This window comes from Leptosomus discolor, chromosome 7 (assembly GCF_034619465.1).
Source record: "Leptosomus discolor isolate bLepDis1 chromosome 7, bLepDis1.hap2, whole genome shotgun sequence".
Classification (NCBI taxonomy): domain Eukaryota; kingdom Metazoa; phylum Chordata; class Aves; order Leptosomiformes; family Leptosomidae; genus Leptosomus; species Leptosomus discolor.
In genome coordinates, this window is record NC_141397.1 from 26,293,080 (window position 1) to 26,312,619 (window position 19,540).

The window sequence follows — 19,540 nt, forward strand, 5'->3', positions numbered from 1 at the left end:
ATCTACCACAGGTGGATATATTATTGCAATAACAATCCAGATTGAAACCTCTGTGTTCTAGACATATACATACATGTAGAAAGGCTTGTGTGCAATAGTCCCTGCTGATCGATGGGTTTTCGGCCACTGCCTGCTGTCTCTTGGAATATATTGACTTTTGAAAAGAGGAGTTACCAGGTTCTTAAGTAAAGTCCAGTGTCAGTGAGACTTCTCAGATGTTTCTGTCTAGGCATAAATACTTCTTTTCAGTCCTACTTCTCTCTCGTCAAGTTTTGTCCTACTTTGTGGAGGGGGCCAGGAAAAGCTTAAATTTTGAGGAACCCAAATTGTTTCCCAGTCTCACTCAGCTTGATTACTGTAACATCAGGGTCAGTTTGGCCGCCTGTTTTCTCTTTTTGTTATCTCATTTTGATAGGCACCCTATGGCAGTGGAAAGCAGTCCTGAAAATGGGTGTAAACTAGGGATTTTTTGCTGATAGAGGAAGTATGTGAACTTAAGTGCAGATGAAGACCCTTCGCTTGCACAGGGAGCTGTACTGCTCTTCTCTTGCTTGGTGAAGTTAGGCTTGCATTGCTGCCTAAGCAAAACCTGTTAGAGTGACGGCACTTTCGTTGTCTTCGCTCAAGCCCTCTTAAATTTCTGCCTTTTTCCTTTGCAGCCGTTGGAGCCCATTGTGCATGGAGCAAAAAGCTGCCTTGGTTTGGGTGGCTGTTTCTTCTTCAGCCTTGGCCTCCCACAGCTGCCAACTGTACCACAGGTGCAGGGCACCTGGGGCCAGGGTCCACACGGCAGCCGAGCGCCTAGGAGCTCTGGGACAATGTGGTATTAGGGAATTCACTGGCTTGTTTTCCCCTCAGTACTTCCCTCAACAGAAAGCGCCGCATCTTGGCTAATAGAGGTTGTAGCTCCAGCTTCATTGGTTGTATTTTTAACATTTTAACTATTAGGAGGTGCTGACATACAAACTTGCTGTGTTATTATCTCTGTCAGTAATGCCAGGGGATAGTCTGGTGAGACGTTTAGTTGCTGCCTGTGTTTTTTATGTGGATACCACCAATCTAGGGTCTATGAGTTTTATGAGCAATGTACTGCAGACACATGAAGAGCGCTGCTTCAGGGAGGGCAGATGGCTGGTCGTTTGGGAAGGACCTTGGCATTGTACACAGCAACTGAAGGATCCCCCACCAATGATCCTTGTTGCAGTGCAGGCCTGAATCTGTATCAAGAGCTGTTTGCTGTGAACATTCAATAAGAAAACTAGAATTTTGTTTTCATTAGGAAATATTTACCTATCTTTGGGTTGTGTTGTGCTAATTGTGGAGGTGTCTGTGTCAAGTAGCAATTCTGAGGACTTGGAATTATGTAGACAGCAACAAGCCACTTGCTGTTCTTAAGACCTTTGTACTTTCACCTCACATTTTTTTTCTTTTAAAAAGGATGCTACTTAGTCCAGATTTCTATTGGAATAGTTTGCTGCCTTCCCAAGGGGGTCTAACAGGTAGCAGTTTTTCCCCTGTTTCCTTCTGGCAGCTTTCAAAAACGGGAACAAAGCCAGTAATAGTGCTTTGCACCTATCTAAGTCCTTTTATCCAGTGAACTCAGATGTCCATTATAAACGTTGGAAGGGTCTTGTAGTCCTACCATGAGCTAAATACAATAAATACTTTTCTGCCCATTCTACAGCAGAGACAACGTGACACATGAGGCAGGTGCACACTGCTTTCCGAAGAGCGAGTGATTTATATGTGCAAGGGAGCCTTGTGGGGTGTCAGAATTAATTTCACTTCATTTCAGTAGTATTCTGATGTGTAGCAAATATGTGTCCCACTTAAATGGTGGTGCAGGACTCAGATACAGTGATGTTGGTCAGTACTGGATCAGGATAGCAGTTTCTTATTTTTACCTGCACAGAAACTAATGGTAACTGCCTGAACACTGCTCTCCATAGACTGTCTCTCCAGCAACCATCACTTTCGTCTGCTTGGTAGGTAATGGGAGGTGAGTTGCAACACCAACACTGCTAAGGTCATATTTAGTTTGGCAGATATTAGTGATGTGCAAAGGAAGTTTGCAGGGCCTTTGTGCAGAACTGAGGGTACCAAAAGCCACAGGTCAGTCAGCTTCAGGCTCATATTGTTTTGCTGGACTTATTTATTTATTTATTTAAAGCTCAATCCTAGCATTTTGTGTTCCTGTAAATCACTGAAACCCACCAAACAAGGCACAGCACGATGGGTTCTGAGTCATGAACCTCCCCCAGAGGAGACAGGGCCAAGGAAGCAGAAGCTGTAAGAAAATTTGAACCGAGCCCTCTGAAGACACGGGTGCTGATGATACGTGAAATAATGGGAGGTATTTCGCCTCCTCATGCCAGCGGCCAGCAGCAGTATCTCTCGCGAGCCGTCTCTCCTGCCTTCCTGGCTCAACTCACTCCATGGAAACCAGCCGTCCGGTGCTCGCTGCCCCTTGCCTCTGGGCCCCTGGGCACTTTGCCCGGTTCACAGCTGCCGTGGGGAGCTGCTATTTTTCTCTCTTGCACTATAATAGCATCCTTATGAGGCTTCCTCCAGCCTGTCTCTCCTCTGCAATAGACAGTTACATGTTTCTGCGTGTGGCTTATGCTGTGATAGTTGGGTTCATTTGGTATGCTCCTGAGAGTGCATCTCTAACTCTGGGAAGAAAAAAAAAAGGAAAGGGGGGGGGGGGGGGGGGGGGGGAATTAAAAAAGAAAGGAAGGTCAGGGAAATCCTAGTCTGTACCAGGAGTTAGAAGAAGATAAAAACAAAAAGCCGTTTCGTATGTGAAAATTGCTCTCGCTGAACTGGCTGTGCAGCAGCACAGGGCAGTGACAGTGCAGGCATCTGCCTTCTGCTGGGCAGAATTGGGAGTGCTCAGAAAACACTGGGAAATCTCAGTTTTTCAGTGGAAAGCCAGTTGTAAGTGTAGTCTGTTTAGAGAAAATGCCAGAGATGGCTGACTGTTCTGAACAGTCTTTGGACTTGACGAAAGAGAAGGTACAGGGGTTTACAAAAGAGTCTGGTGTTTAAATATTGGGTGTTTATCTTATTTTACAGAAAATACCTGCTCTGTATTGGTGTCAGGTTCATCCAGGCTTACATCCTTTATCAGGCAGAATTTTATTCCAGATATGTTTTACACAGTCATTTCCAAGTTAGGCCGTCATCAGCTTTCCCTATCTGAATCTTTATTACCTTCCCTTGACTTTACAGCCTTGATAATACCAGCCCACTTCCACCTGCTGTGCCTTGCCTTTACACAGTGGTTTCCCCTTGACTCTACCGCATTGTCTCTATGAGCACTTCATACACAGAAACACAGGTTGCATGGTTCCCCCCAGTCTTTGCCTTACAGGAATTTCCTCCCTCTTTCTGCCTGGCTTCCAGTAGGGTAAAATAGTAGAAAAATTTTACAGAGACTTTTGCTTTCATTGCCCTACATGCTCTTGCTGCACTCTAATTGCACAATACAGCAGAAGATTCAAATGGGGTAATGGCATCCTCATACCTTCAGCCTCAGTTCTAGACTCCTTGTTAGCAACATGTAAAATGGCTGTCTGGACTGTCACAATGTCTGTGCCCCTGGACCATGTTCACTCTAGCATGATGTCTCCCGTTTGCCTTCTTTCTGGACCTGAGCAAATTTACCAAAGCAGATCCTTTGTGTAATCGTGTACGCGGCAGTAGAGGAATTTCAGAATGAGACTGATGCTTTCTTTTGTTGACTGCTGCAACCTGGAGTGCACAGAATTCGACTCTAATCTTTCAAAGGAAAACAAATAGCTTGGATTTCATTCTGAATATATCTCCTGCTCCAAAACACAAAGTAAATAGTCATGGAGTTGTATGAAAGGAGGAGTCTGCTGGCTGATTAGAAATGTAGATTAATGACAATGTGGAAAGAAGTGCAGTGATTTATGACAGTGTGGAAAGAAGTGGAGCGATAGCATTCAAGTTACTGGAGAAAGTGTCTTTCATCACTGGAAGATTGTAAGCATTTCTCCATCCATAACTCACTAGTTAGTTACTGGAAATAACACTATTTTAAGACATTATTTACCCTCCTAGGCAGGATCGATGTGTTTCTGGAGATGTGTGTGTTTCTGTGTATGTCATTGGTAGTTTCAAATCGATAGTGGAAGGTAAACTTGAAGCCAAATACGGCAACCTTGTCTTAATCCTTCTGTGAGAAAATTTCCTTTGGCTCTGATTTAATGTGAGTAAAAGGAATAGGGGGAAAAAACAAAACTGAGAATGTGGTATTGACATAGTATTCACTGGAGGGAAAAAAAATGTGATTTTTTTTTTTCTTTTTTTTGGGGGGGTGCTTCCTATACATGTAGTGAAGGGGATGGAGCAATGGAACGGGTCTACACAGGTCTGATGGTCACTGATATGTCTTTAGTTAAGATTCCATATAGCTGTAGGTGGCTTGCCCTGTGCTTGTGGTAGCGTATCCTGTTCCTGAAACAAAGGATTGGGTAACCTAATTGGTTTGTTCCATTTCAAATTTTTCTGGTTAGCAGATCAGTTTTGTAATCAAAGTGAGGTGATTCAATGCTTTTGAATAGTTGGTGTTACTATCAGCTGTTAGATAAATCACTACTTTCTATCCTGGAGAGGAGTTTATTTTCCTGTACTGCATATAGATCCCCAAAAAGCTTCCCTTTGATCTGGGGAGAAAAGATTGCTCCTTTGCAGCAATCAAAAATATAGGTCTCTGAAGCCATGAACCATCCCACTGCAGATTTTAGAATGAGGTATGGCAAAACATGATATCTGTGCTTTTTCTTCTTCTAAGAATAGTCTAGTTGAATTTTTCATATGCTTGGTTATGTGCCACAACTCAAGGGGAAAAATAATATGTGTTGTTCTTATTTATATGACCAGCACAGTAATGATCTAACTACCTGAGGCAAAGATATCATTGGACCAGACTGTACAAATTCAAAATTTTCCAAAGGTATTCAAGCACTTTAGAACATTTTAAAATGGCATTGAAAGCATTTTTTCCTTTTTCTTGGACATAGACATTTTGTGTATGTTTGGCAGTTCCATGAAGATCATCTTTTGTAGTAGTTCTGACAGCACTTATTATGATCTGTCAAGTCAGTAATTTGTGAGCTCCAGATTTTACAGAATAATTTTTATAGCTAGCATCTAACAAGTCACGATGGATTTAATCTTTTCATTGCTTCATGTATTTTTGTGAATCATTCAGTTAATTCATGCAACTGTTTTTATTCTTGTGACACTAACTGGACTCTCTGATATCAATACAACTATCACTTGAAATGGTTATTAATGAGATGTGCTAAAAAATTGACATTCTGTAGACATGTTTTTCAGCTCACTGATTTCTTCAATGGCATGAATGTGAAAACAGGGCTTTACCTAAAAATTTTTACAGCTTATTTGTTATAAATTATGGTGCATAATAGCACATAGGTTCATTCAGAGGTATAGCACATGTGCGTAACTGCCTTTTTTCATGGTTCCTAGATGTTCAGCCCAATCATTTACCTTAACTGGAAGAACGTACAAATAAGGGGATTGAATGAAGTAATCCCAACACCAGTGTACTGAATGTTTGGTTTATGCATTCATCAGGAAAACCTAAGTGCGTAATCTAGTTCTCTAATTCAGAGAACTGAAAAAAACCCACATTTTCAGTCTTTCTGGTCATTTTTGTTAAGTAGAAACTTTGGAAGGTTTGCTTTTCTAATAAAACAGAATGTAAAAAAAAAAAAAAAAAAAAAAAAAGATAGCATTGAAGTTGTGAATGCCATTTAACTAAAGTCCAGGAAAAAAAAAGCTGAAGCTTCCAACTTTTTCTTACCATTTCTTTTTCTCTGTTCATGTAAGTAACAGAAGAAATGTGAGGTGGTGCTTTAAGCAGCCAAGTAAGGAATTTTACTGTTTGAGTGGAGGGCCAACTTTGGGACTTGCTGGAGAAACATGTAAGTATTAGCAAAGCTGGATGAAATTCACAGTGCTTTTGCATAACACAGAGATTAATCGAGGTGAACATTTTTCATAGGCAAATCTTCTCTGTGAAAAATGTACATGGTAAAAATTGAAATGTTTTGTTTCCCAGATTCCTGAACAGAAACTTGATTTTAAGGTACTGTAAGAATGTTTAAATCAGCTAATTCCTAAATGATTGATTTTATTCCATAGAAGCTTTCAGTATTTCAAGTTCTGTTCCATATCAGGGAAAAAGTAAACGTCAAAACAATTACTGGGGATGAAAAATCTGCTTCATCAGGTGAAGTCCTTAGTTAATCAAAGTAAAACCATTGAGAATAGCATGTGGTTCTGAAACTCCCACTTCTACTGTCCATTTTTTGCCTACAACCTCCATTGCGTCCAACCAGAGCAATACCTTACTGACAGCCCACAATTCTGGGCAGCTAAGCACCCTCTGCAAGGCATTCCCTATGTCTAATCTCAGGGGTCATGCATCTCTCTTATTAATGTGCCTGTCAGAATTAGGGAAATAAGTAGGTGATAGAGCTGCAGAATTTGCTAGTCAAAATGAGTGGAGTTCGTTATAGACACAGTAGATGGACTTTCAAGGTCTGTTTGGTGTGGGAGAAGAAAGTTAGCAAAGAGAAGAGGCACGAAGGGGAGAGGTAGAGAAGCTGCCCCCATATTGCCTGGTGCATTGTGCTAGCTGATGTGTTTGTGATTCACCTAGATGATTGGGGACCTCCATTTTTCTTGGTATTAAAAAGACACAAACCTGGTGCGCTGGCTCCCCTTCCGTTTAGAGGTGGACCTGGAGAGTCCCTGGAGTTTGCTGGAGACAAGGAAAGGGACAACGCAAGCAGGGACAGTGGCAGGCTTGGACAACGTGCAATTCCATCTGGCTATTTGCAGGAGCTGAAAGAGGCCACTGACACGATCAATGTGATCTAACAAGTGAACCTTTATTTCCGTGTTTCCAGCGTAATTTATAACCCTTGTCCACGCCCAGTAAACACTGATTGGCTACATCGCAAACAACAACCCGTAGTCCAACATGATTGACCACACTGCAAGTCACGTTCAAGTCACGTTCACATACTTTCATACACGTCCACATCCATCTTCTTCAAGAAATTAAAACTGCATCATTAATGGCGGCTGTATCTTGTCCTGCACCTGAAGTTGTTTATGCTCTCTGTAGTTCCGATGTGTCCCAGCCCAAGTTCTCTGGAAAGGCTGGATTGTTCACATGTCCCTTAGCTTGTAGATATCCTTCCACAGCTGTTCATACCTCAGGGAGGATGGACCTCAACACAGTGGTTTGTACTGGTAAAAGAGCCTGGAGATCCTTTCAGAAATGCGGCTGGTCACACCTTTATTTCGTTTTTATCTCAGCAAAAGGAGATAGGAAGATGTGAAGCTGTAATGCAAAGTGGTGTTCTTACATTTTTATCCATTTATCAATGTACTGAGCAATGTTTCCAGCCCCTTCTGTTCCCCTTTTTTAAAAAATTTGTTCTCCCACTTTTCCTGTTTTCCTGCCCATTCAGAGTCTCTTTTTATTCATCATTAATACCCAGAACTTGAGTTCTTTGATTTTTACACTTCCCTGTGGGAGAAACTACCTATTAGAATCTTGTCCTTGCTTTCCTTCTGTTGAACCAGCTGTTTGCCAATATATTACAGTTAATTTTCATTTAGTGTCTGCCATTTAATGTAATTGTGTATTTTAAGGGAAGCAACACCCAAATGTATGTTCCTAATCATTGGCGACTCTTGTATTGCTTCCTTTTAGAATTCACAAGCGTGTTATATGACATGATAATTATTACATTGGTATATGACTAAAGATACAAATATCTCCTCATTTTTCCCCCTCCCCTCACTTAACATTTTGTTTGAGAAGATCAGTACATTTTGTCTGTGAAAAGCCCTGGATTAAATGCCACCCACAAATGATTTTCTGCATGTTTTATTTTGCCAAAGGAGGTTGTCAGACATTGGGGGAAATAATGTAATATTGGCTGACCTAAGACTTCAATTAACTAACAAGGAAGTTTACAAAAGCTGTCATGTTAACTTGCACATCATTTTACTGGGGCAGAAACGCTTTGTCACAAAGCACTTACTTCTTGCTTTGCTTACCTCGAGGCACAAAGCACAAACAGTAAAGAAATGTATTCCTTATTTCTGATGCAAATAGTATTCTGTAAATATTAAATGTGGCGAAGAGGTTTCCTGTCCATCAGTCATTCCTGTTCCAGCCCGATGCAAGCCAAATAAGTGATATTTGACTTGTGTGTTTGGATTAGCATTGTTTTGAACAGTACCCTTGGATTTGAGGGTAGCATCTGTTTTTGGCCCTGCAAGAAGCCAGTGGACTGCTTTCAAGTTGTCTTTTACCAAAATGTTTGAAGACATTATGCGCAGTGTTTACATGTATTTTGATGATGATTCTAAATTCACATGCATTTCAACTTTATAAAGGACTGCTGTTCACTTCCCTTTCTACTACTCTCAATTTTACCTTCAACTTCCTCAGGCGAGTCCTTAAGGAAGATTTCAGTCAGCTGCTTCCTGAGCCGTAATTTTATATCATTTCCCCCATGTTTTACTCTTCCTTTTCTTATTTCCTTTTAACTATCTTCTAACAAAATGTCATTTCTTCTTTTCCTTCAGTCCTCTTTTTTTTTTTTTTTTTTTTTTTTTTTTTGAAATAGAACATCTATCAGAGCCTCTTTTTTTTTTTTCCTTCAAACTTTTCTACCCCTTCATTTATTTTGTGGTAAGCCATCAACCAGATGCCTTCCTCCTCATGCGGATACTCCCCACTGGAACCTCTGTTTCTGCTCTGGTCGCTTTTCCATATTTATAACACCCTTCCTTTTTCCTTTGCCTACTCCAGTCTGTTAACATTCACTGCCACAATCATCTTTTTGCCCATCCCTTTAGCCGTATTACCCTTCAGTAGGATTTTTTTGTAATCTCTTGTCTTTTTTTCAGTCAAGTTCAAGCTGCTTTTTGCTCCCAGCCAAAGCCTCTGCCACTGTTCCTGGTTTTAATTGAGTAAATAAACAGTAATATTAAAAAAGAACCGGAGGCCTCCTTGCTATCCAGTGGTTCTCCATCAGGATCTGTGTATCCAAGGGAAAAATAATCAGTGCAGCTAACGGAATTCTGGGAGCTTCTTTGGAAAGTGCCAGGTCAAGTTGTGGCTATAAGCTCTTCCTGCAGAGGGGGAGTAGCCCAGGGATGTAATATAACAGAGTGCAGCAATTAATGGTCCATTTCCACTGAAGACAGTTTGCAGAATGCTTGCATCCAATAGCAGAATGAGCCAGGAATCTTTTGCAGGGAACGGAACTTTTTAACATCAGCTCCATCAGATGCTTCGGTCACTCCTCAGACCCCTTCCTTGCTTTTCCTCAGCCTCCTTTTCTTACCTTGTTTCATGGTGCTCACCAGTCTTGCACTCATGGCCCTGGGGCTGTTATTCCTTTCTTCTTACAATAGTGTAGTGAATTCTTTGTCCTCTGTCTTGTAGTCTTGGATTAACAACAGTCTCAGCCCATCAGTTCCCAGGAACCGTGTGATTTCAGTCTGGTTTCCCACACCTGTGATTCATTAGTCAAGGGAACATAAAAAGCTGAAAAAATCAAGAACTCTGAAATGTAAAACAACTGTGGGCCTCGCTTCATCTTCAGCCTTTTCTTTCTTCACCACTCAACTTTCTGGATCTCAGGATCCAGTGCAAGGTCGGGCTCATTCAGGTTCTCTTTCCTCTTTTCCTCACCAGAGGGCAGGCAATTTATTTGGGTCCTGAAAGGTTTCACATTGAAGAGATCTATTATTACAGCATTAAGTTTTCAGACACCCGCTATAGACCTTTTAGACACCTTGTGTGGAACTGCTGTCACATCTCCTACTTCTCAGCTCCATCGTCACATCTGCTAGGTGTGCTCATTTGTTCATGCTAGCTGTTCCTCCAAAATGATAGTCACTGCTGAACTGGGTAATGATATTGATACTGATACCACATGAAAACAGGCTGCTTAGCTTGATCAAAACTGTTGCATTGTTTCAAGTCTCCTGTCTGCAGACTGAAAGATATCTTGGTTCATACTAGAAAAATACAATCACAAGCAAAAGAGTTTTAAAAAGAAAGAAAGAATGAAAAAAACAAGCCAAAACCCCAGCAACAGAAACTTTTTCCACAATGGGTTTTAAATTCTGCAGAAAATGAAGAGAAAAAATGTATCACAGCTTATACCTGCTAAATCCTCTGACAGCTGCTTTCTTATCCTGTTGCCTGAAAATGAATCAACTTAATTATTCCTGTGGCTGTGTACATCCAGACGGCTTAGAGTTGCCTCTTTATCACTGGCTACAGTAACTGTCCTTGTGTTCTGGAATAGTTAAGAAGATTGAAAACAGGGGGGTTTTTTGTAATACCAGAGTACACAGACTGTAATAGAAGAAACGGTCTGGAATTTTGGAGTCTCTTGTCGATGGTTAGATTGTGCCAGCACTGAGTTTAAATTTGCTTGTGTAGGATGGCATGTTTGGATTAATATTCTAAAGTAATGTGGAGTGGAAGCTTGGTACAGGCTGTGACCGAGAGACTAGTGTAGTGAATTCACAGACTGCAATATGTGGAGATCGGGGGTGGGAAAACCAGCATTAAATTATCCTCCAAGGACCTTGAAGTCTCTCAGGATGACTCTTCTGAGTACTCTGAAAATATAACCAGTGATGTAGTTAAGACAATTTATCCTTTGGAACAGTCTAAAAAATTGTCTTAAATTACCTGGTGCACACGTTAAACATGTAAAGTTTTCGTTAAAGGAGTTGACAGGTTGCTTGTAAACTGAAGTAATTTCCTTTCCGTTCAGAATTAGATTTTCTTTATGGCCTCCTTTGTCAGTAAGCACTGTTCATTAAGAATGATTTGGCCATTTCATTCTACAACCTTATTTTTGCCTGCTCTGTGGATTTAACTTAAGGCAGTCCCTTCATGACTGAAATGATCAAGCTGGATCTCAATCACCAAATGATGTTTTCTCCTTCATTTCTTACCCTGTATAAACCAAGCTGCGTCTTTTCAGGAACATTTAGATAAGAAGGAAACCAGGTATGAATTTTTGACAACCATTTTGCAAAGAGATGTCTTTCCTCCAGTTTTCTGTTTGTTGGCTTGTTGATTTTTGAGTGGTCATGTGGAAAAGATAGCGAATGAAGCCTTAAAATTTCTCGCATCTCAGATGCTTCAAGTCTGATTGTAGGCAGGGGGGGTCTCTGGGTATCGCGCAGTCCAGTGGTTGCTCTTTTATCATATGCTGCAACAAGGTAGGGGAATCATGCCTTGCAGTACTTGCTAATTTTGTACCAAATTAGGAAAGCTCTGAACTAAGCACATCATTGTAATGTGGGCTCAGGATTTATACCCAAGTCTTTCTGTGCAGAAGAAAGATGGACTGTCAAGATTAACAGTGATCATACATAGCATACTGACACACACAACCCCCTGAGTTAGTGACTAAGCAGCAGTCACGGTAGCTTGTGCCCCAAGATACTAGAGGTTCAACTTAGTGGCTTCTGTGATGGTCTCTGGATGTGTTCTTGCTGCTGTGAGTGAGTCATTACATGTGAAAGGGCCTGCTTATTCAAGAGAACCACTGATATTATGGGGAAACTATGAGAAGGGTTCATCTCCTGTCTGGTGCTCCACAGATGGGTTGTTGTGCACATTCAGCCCTTCAGGCTGTTCTGGGGGAAATTTCTGAGAAGTTTGATGCTGTGAGTTCATGTGTCTGGTGAGTGGAAGGCTCAGATTTAAATTTCCAGAAGGTTGCAGGCAATGGTAATTATCTGAGATGGCAGCTTGCCTTCTCCAGTCAGTGTCAAGGACAAACTTTGCATTCTTATGGGATGAGTAGAGTAGAGAGGTTTGTGTTTTCCATAGTTGCAAGCAAGCCACTGAAGTGTGGTCAGTGGGAAGGTTGCTGTGGAGTTTGGCCCTGATAAACTTCTTTCTGACACTGACAACTTCTCTTTTTTTATTTTTTCCCCTTGTTGTAGAGCCCAAGGTTCAGACCTCTGCTGAAAGGAGGAGACCTGAAAGGAAAAGACTTTATTTACATAGGCAAAAGTTGTCATGGCAAGAGAGAGAAGGAAGAATAAAAGAGTGGGTAAATGCTGGAAAGGCAAAGTAGTCAGAATGTGATATGACAGACATGAGGTCAAATAAGCTAAACACGAAGCTAGACTAAAACAGCTTAATGAAAAATACATAATTTAATGTTATGGTGATACTGACCATAGAAATGTAAGACGTTAGATGGCTACAAAATACAGGGAATAAGGTCCTATGTGATTAAATGGAAAAAAATATTCTTTTTTTTCCTAGTGTCTTTCTCTTCATGTCTTCAGTGAATTTAGCTGTCTTAGTCGTAATGCAGAACTTGGGGTTCTCTTACCATACAGGAGTCATCGGAAAAAAAGGACATGATTTAAAGCAAATGTGCCCTCCGCAACACTCGTTTCTCAGTAAGAGTAGCAAAGCATAATGTAGTTAAAACAACTGTCTACAGTGTTTATGTACAATCACATTGAGTAGAGAATACCTTTAATTTCATTGTAAGGTCAGGCACATGGGGAAGAAGGGTTGATGCTTTCTATGAGACAGCAGTAATCAAGGGCTGGCAACTCAGCTTTGGAAATTGAATAGACCAGAAGTTCTTGGCAGTGATTCCCAAATGCTTGGGAGACTCAACGCAATCAGCAGCTTTGACATTTTGGCCAGCTAGTTAAATAATGTTGGCTATAAACATTATAAGGCAAGTGGTCACCCCCCTGTGTGCTGGGCCTGTGGCATACGCTTCCTGCCTTCCATCTCAGGAGCAAGGGGAGCTGCTAAACCTTATACACTGTGAATAACTTTCCAGGTCATAGCGAGGAAGAGGAATTTGCATTGTTTGCATGTTAACCATAACAGTGAGTACCAGAGAAGGGAGACAAGGGTTTATGCAGGATTTTGCAACTAAGCATAAATGACAGTGCCCCCGGTCTACTGAACTTGAACCTGCTTTGCATTGTTTAGCCAAGAATGAGCACTGCTTTGTATGGACGGTTTAGAGATCAGACTGAAAAGAAGATCCACATACATGCAACTCACTAAAATACAGTATTTATTTATTTGTTTGTCCATTAGTTTTTCCCATCAAATAAATCATAGAGACAGTTTCCCCAGTGTGAGTGCCTGAATTTAGGAAACTAAATCTGTATGTGAGCAACGAAAAACCAGATCTGTACCAGTATTTGCACGAATGCATGAAACCGCATGCATGTGTAAGTGATTGCAGGACTGCATTTGCGAATCTGGTTTAGTGCTGAAAAATCGAGGTGATATGGTAGTGGTAGTTAATATAGCAATGTAGTATGGTTAGTTTAGCAGATATACTACACCTGTCTGTTTGAAATTGCAGTAATTTATTGCTTTCTAATGGCCCGGGAATTTGATCCCATGAGCGGCGATAGGGCTTACATGTTTGAATTAAGCTACTTGTGTTTGCATGCTTCTTATGCATGAATCTGCAGAAATGATGACTGCAGGCTGGCTGTAAAACCACATGTAACAAAGTAGTCTGTCACAACTTCTCAGTGGGCCTCAGAAAGCAGAATTGAAGCCAGTGGCTGAATGTCATGTTCTCTGTGAGGGCGAAACGTTAAGCCCAGTTCACTGGGAGTCCAGACAGTAGTGTTAGGAGGTACCAATAGCTGAATACATTTTCAGTGGGTGAGGTTAGTTTCCAATCTCTCCCCTCTTCTTCATTCCTGGTAGTTAATAATAATTAGTCCTGATTAATAATATATAAATTAAAATTAATTAGCAGCAGTAAGTAGTCATTGTCAAGAAGGCAGAAAGAGGAGGACAGAAGATATTTTTAAACATCCAGCTTGTCTCTGGCATTGTCTGTTTCATTTTTTCCCCCATTCCTTTGATGAAGTTTCCTTCATTACGTTTCCTAAGACCTTTTATATATTAAACCAAGAGCCAGTGAAATCAGTAGGAGTATGCCACTCGCCTTGTTAGGCATGATCCATTAACGTTCAGGTGTTATGGTTGTTTGGCTTTCCAGTTTGTCGTTTCCAAAGTGTGACAGCACATTTCTTACTTGTACTGGTGTGGTTTAGTGAGTGCAATCTGAATGCAGTCAAGGAGGCGTTAATCCCTCTAAGCAGTCAGATGGCAGTCAAGATTCGTCTTTCAGATGGGGAAGTAGCTGGTTCACACTGGCAGACCAGCTAAGTAACTCTTCAGAGGGATTTAGCTGCACATGGACACCATCTAAAAACAAATACTTATGTATATGAAATGAAGAGTATGCAGGTGTAGAGTACAGAATTCAATGTTGCTTTTTACCATCAGACTAATTTTTAGAAGACTTCCTCAAATAAATAGCAACGTACCTATTAGATTTGTAGGAGTGGATGGAGCAGAGCTCAGCTTTGCTGGGCCAGGTTTGCAAAAATTACCAGGAGTAGGAACTTAACTGCAAGGATGCATTCAAAGCAAGGCCCCAGCCAAGTAACCACACGTAGGCTGCCTCATCGAGGGGGTGGAAATGTGCAAAGGCATCTCCCCTGAGCCAACACCTTTGGGAGAAGCATCTTGCTCCTCTTGATACAGATCTCTGGGATGGATGTAGCCCCTGTAGTAAGGAAGGAGATTATCTTCAGTTCTTTAATTGCTTAGTGTCACCTGCTGGACACAGCTAAAATGAGTGCTTAGATCACATCTGAGAAAGAAGTTACATTTTGGGAAGCAAAAGTAGAAAACATAGTGCAGGCAATGAGTTAGAAGACTGAGGCAACACATGTGAAGCAATGAAATATTCATGCGAAAAGAGAAATTTTCAGAATGATTAGGGAACCTCTGAGGGGCTGAGCTTCTGTTTTAAGATACATGGTGAACATGAAAGAGTAAAGGAAAATTAACAGTGCAGAAAAAGCTTTTGCCCTCTGTTTGTGTAGCTGTTAATGTCTGTCACACCCGCGTTGATACCAGGGGGGTGTTACCCTTTCCTACTGTTTTTTAGCTGTTGGATTTGGGTGGGATGGGCCTTTCTAAGTCTGATAAGTTGTTTTTTCAGCCAACTTAAGAACAGCATCCGATAAATACTTCAAAGTGTATGATTTGCACCAGCACCAAGGAAATGAGTTTAGGATTGCAGAGACAGACAGTAATCTGTGATATCTATTTATTTGAACTAGAGCCAAGCAATTCCCCTTAGTTAACTGTGTCTCAGCAGTTTTCACTTGATAAAATAATTAATATGCAGATACATGGCTGTTGCCCAGCCATCCTTCATTCTCATTTTTTGGTTTGCATTGTTTATGGCGTTGCTTCAAAAGCAATCCTGTAATATCCTTGGCAAATTGATCTCTCTCTTTCTCCCCTGACTCATGGTCTCTTTTAGGAAGTTCTCTTTCCTTCACTGTGTATGGCCATAATGTGCCTGCAGCATAAGACTTTCACAGAATCACAGAGGGGTTGAGGTCGGAAGGGACCTCTGGAGGCCATCTGGTCCGGCCACAATGCTCAAGCAGTGCCACCTACAGCCAGTTGCCCAGGACCTTGTCTAGATGGCTTTTGAGTATCTCCAGGGGTGGAGACTCCACCCTCCACATCCACCCACTCCACTTCAACCTTCCTGGGCTACCTGTGCCAGTGCTCAGTCACCTTCACGGTGAAAAAGTGTTCCTAATGTTCAGAGGGAACCTCCTGTGTTTCTCTGTGTGCCCATCAGCCCTGGGCATAAGGAGTAAGGGAAGCAATAGGCCACAGTTAGCAGCTTTGTGCTACTGCCTTCTGGTCAGGAGAGCAGCTCTAAGACCGAACAGAAGAACTGTAAGACCTGAAAAACTCTCCACGTCTCTTGTGGGCATTTAGACTGGAGCTTGTGCGCTTCACCTGGGTTGAGCTGGAAGAAGTCAGGATGTGCATCTGCACTCTCAGTTCCTTAGGACTTCACAGCTTTTTTTGGTGTTGTATGTGTGTCTGTCCCTGACATGACGGGAGCATCATCTCAACTCAGAATGCGGAAAAGCCATGCTACTGCTGCCATGGGCACACAAACCACGGACAGAGCAGGACTTAAAATCCTGTAACCAGCAATTGTAATTTAGCTGTCTAGGGAGACAGCCAAGCAATAAATGACACCCTCCTCACCACCCACCAAAACCCACAATTTTATTGTTATAGAGCAGATGAGCTTTTGCTGTAAGCTCTGATGCCCTGTCAGAAGTTGGCTTATTTTCTGGTCATGCTACTGAAAAATTGTCTTGATCACATAGTGCCAATCATCTTCTATACCTAGAAACCTTACTGTGACCCAGAATAAGATTCGAAACAAAAACAGAGAATGTGTTAACACAGGCTTTCTTTTCCTTTCCTTGTCAACTGCAGGTAATGCAGGTAGTGAAAGAACAGATAATGAGAGCGCTCACTACCAAGCCTAGCTCTCTGGATCAATTCAAGAGCAAACTTCAGAATCTCAGTTACACAGAAATACTGAAAATACGCCAGTCTGAAAGAATGAACCAGGAAGATTTCCAGTCTCGTCCGATTCTGTGAGTACTGTCTTCTCTCCCCACTCATTTTTGCATGGAAAGATTAACATTTGTGAGTGATATTTGTGAGCTCTTCTGGGGGAACCCAAGGAGGAAAGCTGTCCAGGGAGCTGTGCTCAAAAGCAGTAGTGTTGCATCTTCTTGAAATACATTATGTTTTCTTCTGCTGGGAATCATAACTTTTTCTCTGAATTCAGTTAAACCAGATTCAGCAAATCCCTACAGGGTCTCACATGGCTTATTTGTTTGAAACAATGCTTTGACTTTTCCTAGCTTTGCATGATTGTGACCCTGGTTTTCGTGCTGGTAGTGGCTTTTTAAAAAAAAAAAATAATCAAACAAACACCACAACTTAGTCTTCTGTCCAAGGGCCTTTAAGAATTCCAAATGTCACTTCTTTGAGTGAGACAGGGAGAAGCCCAGAAGAAGAGGAGCTAATACACACTGGCTCCACAAAAGAGTGCTGTTGTGTATGACTTTGTTTATGGCATTATCTTTGGTGTTAATGACAAGCAGCTACTTATTTGTAAATGATAACATTCTGGCAGCTAGCCAATAGGTTTCTCATTTCCTTGTTTACTGGAAAGTATCAAATGCTAATATTGCCACCACAGCTCCTTCCCATTTCTCAGAATACCCTTTGTTCTGTTATATGAAAAATTAAAGCCGTGCTTGGCTGTAGACCAAGTCTGGGCTTGTGGCTGAACTAACGGCACAGGACAGATGCGGACACTGTGGTGCACAAATGATGTGCTGAGAATAGCAGGAGTCTTTTGAGATGAGCAGAGAAATGGTGAGGACTCCAGAAGCATCAGCTGAAATGTCATGAAATCCTGACTGTGTGTCAAGTGGAATGGTTCGTGATTTTCCAATTCTCCTTTCAAGGCAAAGGTGTAGAGAAGGGTTTGGACCACAGCATTTCAGGATTCAGAAGCAGGATGATCACTTTGACTTGTTTCTAAATGATACAGATAACTAAGTACAAGCTCTGGGGACACATTCCTCCAGGGGCAGGAGGGCAACAGCAGAAGCATAAGCTAAGTAGAATTACACACTTAAATTTTAATCATACCAATGTGGATCAAAGGAGGAATGCTTCTTTTATGTTTTCAGTGTATTAGAAGATAGAACCTAATGCCCAATTAGAACTGATGTCACTCATGGTAATGCATCAATTAAAAAGCTACAAATGGTTCCAGTCAGTTTTGCATCATTACGCTGCTCAGAAATCCCCTGCGCATCCCCTGCAAAGTTTAGCGGTTCAAAGCTGCTCAGTACTGCTATGCTTGTCACCAAAGCTTCTCGTTTTCCCTGCTTTCCCTATGAGTCAACTGTTTAAGTACAATACAGGTCAAGTATTTACATTCTCTCACACCATCACCTAGGCTCCTGAAACTTGCCAGTGCCCTCTGCAAGCTCCTTATTTTCAGTATCACTCTGGCTAGTTGCTGCCACAGTGCGGAGTCTCCTTCCCCATTATGGAATGAGTGAAACAGCCAACACAAATGGTTAAAAGCAACCGAAGTGTTACCACAAACTCATTTCAGATTCAGGACAAAGGCTAAGCCTAAAGGCTATAAAGGCTAGGTAAATCGATAAGATGTTTAAGCAATCACCACTGCATTTGCAGAGATTTAACTCTATGCATTTGCATTTTGATTGCATCCATGATCACTTATTCTTGACTGTGAAAAGAAACGGTTCTTTCATTTTCCCCTTTGATTTGATTCTCTGTACTGAACTCTCTCAAATTGCATAGATGGCGCAATTGATAGCAGTACAGAATCATGGCCTCATTGTAGGGAAAGAGACTGTGAGTGAATAGAGCAGTGTGGCTGTGCTGTATATTTTAAAGCCTTGCAGATATGCTAAAAGAGATTGCACACAAGGGTGAATGTAAAGTTGGCCGCCCTTGTTTAATTCTGCATGAGAATATGGCAATCAGATGGTGACTTTTCCTGCCTTGAACACAATAGGAATCTTTCTTCTGCTGTTTGTTGCATGAAGCACTGAAGTTTTAGGTTTTTGAGGTGCTGGATGAGAAAAGCTTCAGTTAAGTTGGATTTGAATGTGAGCTGGAAAGTGTTGCCTTAGATCCTTGTAACTACAACAGCCTTGTTTTGCAAGGCTTAGTTGTTTCTTTTATATGAGCATTGTTGCACATAAGATGAAGTTTTTTCAGTTTCTACTTTTGATTAGGGAAGATGAAAGTCCTTCAAAACAGAATCGATTCAAGATTGTGGGATCATTATTGATCACCTAAGCTGCCATTCCACAACAAAATGATAAAGTATCACTGGTTCATTTTGAACGGCTGTGGAAGAAGGTATCTAGGAATCCTGTGGGCCTGTGGAGAAGATCTCCTTGACCCATTAAGTGGCAACAGAGATGGTTAACCCTGGATAAAGATCTGACATCCAAGTAGAGGCTTGCTGTTTAAAAGAGAGTTAGTGTCAGATAGGAAGCCATTGCTAAGTAACATCTGTGTAAAAATCGGCAACATACAGGGAAATGGAGGGATGTGGAATGCTTTTCGGCTTTCTATCTTACAGTTTTCTCTGCAGTGTTAGAAACAGTCACTCATGCCTGCTCTGAATGTGTGAAGTGATTAGGAGAAGGTATAGCTACAAGCCAGAAAGATAAAAGGACAAAATACACGAAAGCAGTTCTGGGATTACTATTCTGTTGTGTTGTAATGATTTAAATATCTGTAATATGGCCCATCCTGTGGAACGAAAACAGCTAGTGAGAGAGTCTTAACTATAAGCTGGAAAGGTAAAAGCTGGGGACAGATATAACTGGTGCTGAAGAAGAACTAGTATCGTTTGAATAATTTAAAAATAATTTCTAGTGATTTTCAGATTTGCCAACAATTCAGGTCTGTTATTTTAAAAGCAAGTAACTGATGTCGGTATTGTCT

The 19,540-nt window shown here is 41.3% G+C and overlaps 1 protein-coding gene across 1 annotated transcript in view; it reads left to right on the forward strand.

Moving 5' to 3' along the window:
* The window catches only part of ELMO1 (engulfment and cell motility 1), a 256,188-nt gene that overhangs the window by 211,253 nt on the left and 25,395 nt on the right, over positions 1 to 19,540 (forward strand). Inside the window, exon 16 of the mRNA XM_086468719.1 lies at positions 16,457 to 16,620. Within this exon, the coding sequence (XP_086324845.1) occupies positions 16,457 to 16,620 (164 nt within the window). The remainder of the gene's footprint in view (positions 1 to 16,456; positions 16,621 to 19,540) is intronic.